Source organism: Cephus cinctus, unplaced genomic scaffold (assembly GCF_000341935.2).
Source record: "Cephus cinctus unplaced genomic scaffold, Ccin1 Ccin1_scaffold0168, whole genome shotgun sequence".
In the NCBI taxonomy this organism is placed as follows: Eukaryota; Metazoa; Arthropoda; class Insecta; order Hymenoptera; family Cephidae; genus Cephus; species Cephus cinctus.
In genome coordinates this window covers 1,329,205-1,339,700 of record NW_014332892.1, presented here as the reverse complement: position 1 = coordinate 1,339,700, position 10,496 = coordinate 1,329,205, and the positions used below count along the sequence as shown (strand labels likewise).

Here is a 10,496-nt window from a genome sequence, read left to right as displayed (position 1 = left end):
TGTGTTGTTAGAATGCAAAAGTAGTAGAAGTTGTGCCTATCTTTTATACGTTGGTGTTATTCCGATTTAGTTAGTACTGATCTAATGGAAATAACAAATCAGAGACATTTCCTCTTCTAAGGAATATTTGAGATTGATCAATTCCTTTAGATTAGTATTAACTAAACCGGAATAATACCGCCGTGTAATCATAATTTATATAATTTCATGAAGGAGCTAGTGTTTTTGTTAGTGGTAATCGTAACCGTTGGCGGAACTGTCGGCAAGAAGCTCGAACGGCCTGAACGTCCTTCAAATGTTCCTATCGATTGTGGGGAACGCAGGAACGTATATACCGTGGTTTGCCGTTAAACTATGTTAGTTCGTCAGTAACTGCCGGTGTGCGCTTAATAAGTACCCGTCCGTTTAACGGGTAAGTGTTGTGTGTCAAGACTAAAGAAGATACGAAGAGTGAAAGGGAGAAAAGTTGCCTTTTCTAAGAATTTCAGTACTTGATCCCGGATTCTTCTCCAGTTTGAAAAATGTCTGACGACAGAGACAGACTATGCGGTCGTTTAAGACAGAATGGCGTTGTTCAACCGCTACTTACCGGTATTTATAATGTCTTTTGGGATTAGATAGCCTTTAGTATATTGTATTTGTGTAAATGTAATTCGAATCTAACCTCGAAGAATTCCTTGCTAAATTCGCCTTCCATGAGTGCACATAATTTTCCCTGACTCTGTCGCGCATGCAGCGCGCGATTGATTAAAAGACGCGAAATTACTACAAATTTTTTCCTATATCATTTTCCGAAATCGTCTATTCTGTCAAATTTTGAATTTTGGTTATGACGGCGCATTCCCGCGCTTTCGTTTCACATAGATTTTTTTTATTTTATGCACTATGCAAGTGACTTTTTTCGAGGATTAATAATTTTCATTTCTCTTGCGCCGTTGGTCAACTTTTGTGTTTCATTTTAGAAACAATTTTATTTTCTTTGATAGGGTATGGATTTCAATTCTTGATCAACTTTTGTACGTTATGCCGTTGTGGTGCGTTTGAATTTTTTAAATTATTATCAATGTTTCATTTCATTTTTCAATATTCTGAATTGGCAAGGAATTGTCACGCCAATTTGTCATTGTGTGTTATGATAAGGATCAATGACGAGGATTAATACGACTTTTCACAAAATCCATAATGTCTTATCCATAATATCTTGTTTGTATGAGTTTGAAGTGTGAATGTGGTGCGATTCCAATGTATACACTGATCTTAATATCGTAACTGTTTATTATGTAATTACTGTTTAATTAACTTAGTGTTTTCCAAGCCCTGATAAAGCAAATAATAATGTTTGCAAAACTTAGGCAAGTGAAAACTACTGAATGTGATTCCAACTTACAAGTCAATTATTATATTTATTAGTATCAGATTTTTTATACATTCAATTCACTGTTTGTCATTTCAGATTTATATCAAATTACAATGGCATATGCATATTGGAAGAGTGGAAAGATGCAAGACCATGCAGTATTCGACCTATTCTTTAGAAAGAATCCATTCCAGGGTGAATTTACAATTTTTGCCGGATTGGAAGAGTGTCTAAAATTTTTGGACAAATTTCATTACTCCGATAGTGGTATGTTTCCAGATATTCCATATAACTTTCATATACTATTATACTTCAATGTAATAATATTTCATTTTCCAGACATCGAATATTTAAAATCCACAATGTCATCATCTGTGGAGCCCAAATTCTTTGAATACCTGAAGAAGCTTAATGCTAAGGATGTCACTCTATATGCTATTGAGGAAGGTTCGGTAGTATTTCCAAGGTAAAGAAATAGAATTTGTAATATATTTATATCTCATAAATATGCTTCTGTAGGATGCTGTTGTATTTTCATTTGATGTTACTCTAGGAAATATTCAGTATTGGTACAGAAAATAATGGCTGTGTTCAGCAGAAACACCGCTAAGGGATACATTTGATTGGTTAACTCTCACAACTATTACAAGATTATTGATCAAATGACCAATCAAATCGGTATTCCTGTTGAACACGGCCAATGTATAAAGTAAACATTAGCATAATTATTTACTTGATATTGACCATTTGTACATTGTATAAAGTATACTGCCTGTACAGGGTACCGCTTATAAGGATAGAAGGTCCTTTGATAATGGTACAGCTTTTGGAGACAACGCTATTAACGTTAGTTAATTACGCAAGTTTGATGGCCACAAATGCAGCTAGATATCGTATGGTTGCTGGGAAGAATGTAGCCCTATTAGAGTTTGGTCTCAGACGTGCCCAAGGACCAGATGGTGGACTCAGTGCCTCCAAGTACAGTTACATAGGTAAGTGGAAATATTTCCTTCGCCTATATTTCGCGGCAATTCCTAGTGGTAAATTGCAGAGCGCGCCACCTTTTTGCTCAATTTATATTTTACGACGATCGAAGCATGTAAATGCCTGGGTATGTATTTCCGAAACTTTAAAAACGCATAAGCCATATAAGCACATAAAATATGAGATTATCACTGCAAGAGGATATAGGATAAACTGCTGCAGTGTCCTAATTCGAAAGTAATCGACTCTCATAGAAATAATTGTTTCTAATGACTTTATAACATGCAATACGATTAGGCACTCGTCATTATCGACTTTCTCCGTATTACAAACTAATTCTATATACAGAAGATATGCATAGCATTTCATGATTCGATTGCGCATATTACATAGTACAGAAATTCTTAATCCATTGGTTGACAGTTTAATTACCATAATCATATCAGTCAATGCTTTTGCATTATTGGTATTGTGCTGCTGATAGCCAAAAGCGAAAGTAATTAAAAAAAAGTTGATTGTGAATCATACGGATCACGTGCGGTTGAAACCCGCAGTTTATAAGATAATATTGATGTAGTAATTTAGTAAAGGGTAATAAAATATCGTGATTCCGAGGGGAGATTCCCAACGCCGGAGGTGTCTGGTACCATTACACCACTAACCGTGGCTGCCAAACAATTTCCTGAAAAGTATAAAATCAATATCCTGCTTCGTTTCGTGCCAGTAGGTATCATCCACCTAATGCGTAACAAGTTTCTCCTTAAATTTTGCATATATCTTGCTATGTTCTTATGACTCAACAAAACTCAATTCAGACTAGCGAATCCCCCATTAATGAGTTTCTTACTTCTAGGCCATCGCGCTATTCTAGAAACTATACAAAGTAGATATCGATTTTACTTCGTATGTCTCTACAAGGAACTCGTTTTGAAGTTCTCAAAGCTGCACTTAGGTTACCTGGTAATATTACTTTAAAAAAGTATGGGAAAATGAACAGTTATGAAGCTAAGGATTTCCAGTAACTTAACAAAATTATTGTTAATAAGGAATTTAGAACAGTAATACTCTCCTTACGAATAAGGAAATTGAGGGCTATATGTATACTTGATGATCGACAAGAGTCAATCAATAATTTTTATCTCGACAGCTAAAATGAGAAGTGATATACTATTTTGCATAACTTTATTACAGGAGGCTTTGATGGTACCAGTAATGTCTTAGCTGGCAAGTTGTTTAATATACCAGTAAAAGGAACGCATGCTCATGCATATATTACGTCATTCACTGGTGTCGAAGAATTACAAACAAAAGTAAGTACCGCATTTGAAACTACTTTTTAAAATGTCACAATTGTTATATTCCATAAATCTTTGAAATAATATTAAACTGTCTTCTATTCTGTCCTACAGACTCTGGCGCACAAGCAGACTGGTCAAGTTCATGACCTTCTGGCACTTTCTTCTACGTATCGTGAGTCCATCGCATCCGATCTTGGAGCTCTTGTGTCTGAGGCATCTGATGGTGAACTTGCTGCTTTGATTAGCTTCGCCATCGCATTTCCTGATGGATTTATGGCGCTCGTAGACACGTACGATGTTAAGAGGTATTATATCAGATGCACCTTTATTTAGCAAAGAACACGCGTTAATCGTTGCTTCCGATTCTTACAGCATATGGCACGAATGAGATATGTGAACGAGATTACATGATGATTACTTGATTTATTAGGCCACTGTGTGAACGGTATTCAATTTCTTGTATGGCTAAAGCCGTCATATAAATTTCATGATCCGTTTTAGTTTATTGTGACAAATTCAAACTCTTTATGCTTGATCTTATTACTCTTTTTATACTACTTTTCCTACAGTTTGATTACAGGAAATTTAGTTGCGTAAATTCGTTATTGGCCTTAACCGTATCTTGCATATGTCTTCTATGCGCTGTCAATAACATGAATTAATGGGTTAATGTACAATACAGTAGATTCCCGTACAACGCGAATTCGTATAAAGCGCTAAATAATAAAACGCAGGAATTACCTGATTTAGGAATTAAATTCACGATTTTCTCCCGCGTTATACGTGAGTTTGCTGTAAGTCTATATTAGCGCGGATCGTACAAATTTATATATTTTGAATAATCTTATTCTGTTGTTCATGAATTTATTTTCAATCGGTGTACCTTTTTAGTGATATTTGTACGTTATTAATAGATGCAAGTAATATTCACATGTTGTAGATAAATGCTCATTGAACACTTAACGGTAATCCAGATTTAGGAAAATGACATTCTTAATTATACTTGTGTTATTTTGAAAAAGTATTTATCAACTTATTAGTAAAAAAATAATACAGACTTTAAGACCCATCAATCATAACTTTCGAATGCCATTTTCCAAAATGCTCTGCTTTTGCATTAAAACTGCAGTGCATTGTATGTTACGTGTACATATAATATTTATGTTTATGCTATTTTGCCTGACACTTAGATGCATTTTATATGGTACAAAGACATTTGGTACATCATGTGAGTAATATGCTTTATAAATCGTCTTTATCAACGTAACTTAGAATACAAGAAAATAAGAGATTCGTTATACCACATGAAAACAATAATACTTTTCTCCTATGGCTAATGAGAGTACATTTACAAAACTGTACTGTTAAATATAATTGCACTGGTTTTCAAAAGTTTGGTCTCAAAAATAGTTTACACAAAAAAAGAAACGTGTAACGCACCCGCGTACTTTAGCTGATCACACGCACTTTAACCTAACAGGAGTGTGTTTGTAGCATAGAGGCGTCGGCCAAGCGACAGGCGCACGTAGTCAGCCTAAATCTAAAGAATAAACTTCTAACTAATGGGGCGAATAAATCAGCCCAATACAGTGTGAGAAACGGCCCAATTATATCCGAAACGACACCGCCTCACAAGAATGGCTTTTTAAGACGAGGCGAATTGGGCGAGCTCTATGTGAGGTACGATTTTCGCGCTGTTTGTCTGTTCTACTTGATATGGGGACTTTTTCTTTTAATCATATTATTAAGACCTGCATCACTAATAAATGGCTTAGTTGCACAATAATACGTAAATATTTATGAATAGAATTGAATATCTTTTAATGTCGATGAACGTATGAATGATTGTACGTTGCTATTTAACTTATTTATTCTAACGATGTATCAGAGTTACATCATTGGATGGGATACGTTATTCATTTTTATATTTGAGCAATTTATTTTCGTTTAACGTATTTATGGATTGATCCCAATAATATATTTACATTGAGCTGTACGAGACAGACAAGAGTTTAATGAAAAAGTTCCTGACTTTCGGTAGAACAGATAAATAATCGTTTCCATGATATTTCATCGCATCATTATTACTCACACAGCATGAAGTTACGGAGTAGAATTCAGAGGGATGTTGTTTGTTTGTTTATTTATCAGGAAAGCTTTATATGTTTTTCGTGCAGGGCCATTATTGCAATGTTCGACCTTATATAGTGCCCCACCCCAATTCAGCCCCAGTGATATGTTATCTGTACCTTTATTAATGGATTACGTGTATATTCGTTTAAACTTGGTAAGCTATGACCTTTCATTAATAAGTGAATCGTACATACGGATGTGTTAATGTTTTTCGAAAAATATTAATTAAAAAGTCTACATTGCGGTAGAAGGATTAATCCATTTACTCTTACAGTATTGAGATTTAGTGGATTTTTGAAAATGATAAAATTCTATCGACATTCTGTTATTTCCGTTTTACTAGCATTTTTGAGTTGCAATGATATTTTGAGTTGACTATTCGTCAATGGCTAACAAATTTGTCAATTTTCGAAGAATCTTAATTATATACATAGTTTTGCACTGTTTTCCTTTTGTTTTAAGTTTTTCATATCTGGGGATTAACTTTGCTTATGCTTTTATGTTCTCCTTTGTTATGCTCTTTGGTACAGTGACATTATTGTTCAGAAATTTCAATAGTGAACTGATTTTAATATTTTTTATTATAAAGATCAGACAAATACTCATTGGAACTAGAATTTTTGTGGATTGATTCAATGCATATCAATAATTGTATTGTATACTAATCTTTTATAACAGATGCTTAACACGCAAAGATATAAATTAATTTAATAAACATATTTAGGACTCGCTAAGTTCTGTTGACTACAATGAGATCTATATTCAAATACGCTCAAAAGTATCTTTTAGATATTTGTTATTATAGTTTTTCTCGAGATTGTTGCAACATTAAAAAATTCATTGTGTTAGAGAAATATGTTGCATAAGTTTTGTCGCTGGCTTCGCTCTCCAACTGCATGTTATAACATGTCGTCCGTTTGTCTAATGTATAATGTACCTAATATCTACCTAAATTCATAATGTCAAGTCAAATGATAATAACAACCAAGTGACTAGATAATGAGCTTTTTTACAAATATTTTCATACTGCGTTACACTGCAGTCAATAAAGAGTATTGTTCAATGTGTGCACTTTACACCATTTACATTAAATAAACTTATGAAATTTCGTTAATGGAAGACACATAAGAAAGAATATTACAAAACAATTCACGAAATAGTTGCCTATTGTGATCTATGTTAAATTTTTCACGTTATTCATCACATAAAACGATGCATTCTCAAAATCGCAAAGAATTGAAATTTATTTTTTTAAATTTAATTGTATTGCAAACAGGAGTGGTTTACTGAATTTCTGTGCTGTGGCATTGGCTCTAAACGATTTGGGTTACAAAGCTGTTGGCATCCGAATTGACAGTGGTGATTTGGCATATCTAAGTCATGCAGCGAGGGATATTTTTGAGAGAATCGCTACGAAGTACAATCTACCATGGTTTGCTCGATTAACGATCGTAGCATCAAATGACATCAATGAAGAGACAATTCTAAGTCTAAATGAGCAGGTACTTTAGTTTAGTAAACGTTTTAACTAGTGTAATGTGTATCAATTATATTAATCAGATTTAAGTATTAACCGTAATCTGTTTTCCAACTTTGCATTCAGAATCATAAAATTGACTGCTTTGGAATTGGTACGCATTTGGTAACATGTCAGAGACAACCAGCTTTGGGTTGTGTATACAAAATGGTTGAGATCAATGGTCAACCGAGAATAAAACTCAGCCAGGAAGTGGACAAAGTCACTATGCCTGGAAGGAAAATTGCTTATAGGTTGTATGGAGCTGATGGACATGCATTGATTGATTTGTTACAAAGGTGCTGCGAAGATCCACCACAGGTTGGACAAAAAGTCCTCTGCAGGCATCCATTCCAAGAGTCGAAGAGAGCTTATGTCATTCCCACTCAAGTAGAGCCACTGCATAAGGTATGCATCGAAGGACCTAGGTAGACAATACTAAAAATATCTGCATCGATTAATAATATATTTAATAATATTATAAGGTATATTGGGAGCGTGGCAATATATGTCATCCATTATCAACATTACAAGAGATTCGTAACAGAGTACAGGAATCTTTGAAGACACTGCGCAATGATCACAAAAGGAATTTGAATCCCACACCATACAAGGTAAATTGAAATCTTAAATAAATGGTATTTTGAGACATTCAGGTTATCGATAGATAATGTGGTGAAGTTTCTGGTATTTTTTCAGGTGGCTGTAAGCGATGATTTATATAATTTCATTCATGATCTATGGCTACAAAATGCGCCTATTGGCGAACTTTCATGAAGTTGCGAACGACTCGTAAATTTAAAGCGATTCAAAAGAGAACCTTAAAACTAGCCACGCGAGACACGATAACGTCACAACTCAAATAAAACCATTGACAAGTTTCAGAAAATTATTCAAAATAGTATAGATTCATGGGTGCGTCTTCGCGATTGAATGGTATTGTTTTGTCTTATGTGAAAAATTATGAGTTCGCGTGGCAATGATCATTTGTCATATTGTCTCATAGAGACGCAAAATACATAAAAACCCGATTGACGCGAGCCTGTTAATTGATTTCTTACACAAGAAATTGACTTTTTCTTATGCACCCATATATACAGAAGTCACATGAGGAATATTGTAAATGTTGTTTTGCCAATGGCACTACAATATACGTATCAGAATAGCATTAGAGATTTGAGGAAGATTTACCAGGAGTAAGTTTGAAAAAATTCCTCGATAAACGCTATCTGGCCGTAACGTGGCATCTATTGGCTGTTTGTTACCGCTATGAACTGATGATTCTAAGGATCTTAATTCGATTTTTAGAGGCCGTAATTTTTTAACAGTGCTATCCTCAAGCGCGTTTATTCAAAAAAGTTGATTATAGTGGGCAATAAGACCCACAAGCGGACCTACCCTATTGCAGTATAACATAAAATAAACAAACAATCCTGTTAGAGCTTATAGAGTTTTAAGTTATACGATTATTACATTGGGAAGATTTATCTGTGCTCGCTCTTTTAGAAAAGTACAAAAAGTAAAGTACACGTGCGAAAGCCACGGATTATTGAAATACAAGTCCTATACTAGGTAGTGAATAAATTGTAAAGTAGGTATGTTTATGTGTAAATAAGCGGTTCAAGAAAGGCAATAACAAGATAAGATGCAAAAACAAGATATCCTAATTGTATGTATGTACAGGATGCAACCAGTAATTCGATAAGCAAGGTCACACCTGTGTTTAACCATGTCGGACAGGTCCCTGATTCTAAAAGATTTCGCCTAGTTACTAATTAAGAAAGTTTTTAGCGGGTGTTCGTGTCGTGAGTCATCATATTTGCGACTCATTACGAACAGAATTTTTGGGTAATTAATTAACCAAATGGCGAAATGTATTCTAGTCAGGGCGTATTTATAAAAGGGAATGCGATCAGGGTTTGCAGTACGATTAATTCGACTTGTAATACTATTGCCTTGTCTGGTTATACGGTATTTCACAAACTTCGTATGTCGCGGTTTATTAAATTAATGGCTGTGTATAATGGTTTAGTGCAATTAATGAAAATTTTTAATTAAATAAACGATAGCTTTGTTTATCGTTTCGTGCTATCTGGAATGTAGTTACGAAATCTAATAAGGTCAAATCAGAATATTTATTTTTGGCATTGCGAAATGATATTTTTTTAGAGGATATATAACGTTAATTTGATGTACGACATCCGGAGGTTGTGATGGCACACATGGTTTTCCATTTGAATACCATTTGTGATTTGCTAATGTGTATTGTGAATATAAATAATTAAGAGCAACGGAATGTAAGATACATAAGGGAACATTATTGCTGATTTATGCGATATATAAGAATCCACAGAATGCAAAAATGCAACTGTAAACAGAAGACGTAGTACAGTCAGGTGGTATAGTTCTCATAAATTAAAAGTATTTTATGAGATATCAGGAAATCATATTGCAAATAATGCAGAGGGATTATGGTATAAGTCCAATTTTTATACCTGTTGAATTCCCTCTATTATGCATTGCCATGTGTTTGTATAATATTGCAAAATTTAAATTGATTTTAATCGAAATATTTATATGAATTACACGTTCTACTCGTTATTTCTTATTCTTTATTTAAACCGTGGAGCACAATACGCCAAATTACTATTTTCATTTACTGTATAAAGGCAGTTTTTTTTTTTTTGAAAACTTATCTTTTCAGTCTATTGGTTATAATGAAATTTTCTGTACTGCGTGTCTATTTGACAGCGATGTTTAAATTTTTAAAAAGTTTCATACCCATAAAAACAGCTTGATACAACGGCTGGTTATTAGACTTACGCCACTCTCCATCTGCATTCTTATAAATAATATAGACTTAATATATTTTTACACGCAAAGCGTTATTTTACGTTTCACGTATGTAAGAGGATCATTCGTAGTTTTATGATAACTCTTTACACCAAGGGCAGTATGGAGTAAACTCCGGTGCTACATACATTAAAATAACCCAATAGTATATTGCCCTTAGTCGTCTTGTTATACTTGTATTGTTAGTACGCGTGAAAATTACAGTACAGAGTATGCAATTTTATAGCAATCTTTTTCATGTAACTATTATTTTATTTGTTATTAACAGAATCGTTAATATATGCCTATAGTCCACGATATGATGTTTTATTTGAATCTTACCCAATGAAAAACATGTAGATTTATTTCAATTTAT

The 10,496-nt window shown here is 33.9% G+C and overlaps 1 protein-coding gene across 4 annotated transcripts; it reads left to right on the top strand.

The window, feature by feature from the left end:
* Positions 1-63: 63 nt before the first annotated feature.
* LOC107263954 (nicotinate phosphoribosyltransferase) lies at positions 64-10,438 on the top strand. Of its 4 annotated transcripts, none has more exons than XM_025081556.1 (11): positions 64-591; positions 1,454-1,624; positions 1,697-1,823; positions 2,138-2,349; positions 3,533-3,651; positions 3,751-3,944; positions 5,134-5,319; positions 7,049-7,274; positions 7,376-7,696; positions 7,774-7,902; positions 7,970-10,438. In XM_025081556.1, exons 1-11 carry the CDS (start codon positions 522-524, stop codon positions 8,063-8,065), a joined length of 1,851 nt encoding a protein of 616 aa, XP_024937324.1. In that variant the 5' UTR covers positions 64-521; the 3' UTR covers positions 8,066-10,438. The 4 variants fall into 4 exon arrangements, with proteins under 4 accessions (XP_024937324.1, XP_024937325.1, XP_015587168.1 ...); XM_015731682.2 differs by having other exon boundaries at positions 68-591; positions 7,988-10,438; XM_025081557.1 differs by lacking the exon at positions 5,134-5,319.
* Positions 10,439-10,496: the final 58 nt, after the last annotated feature.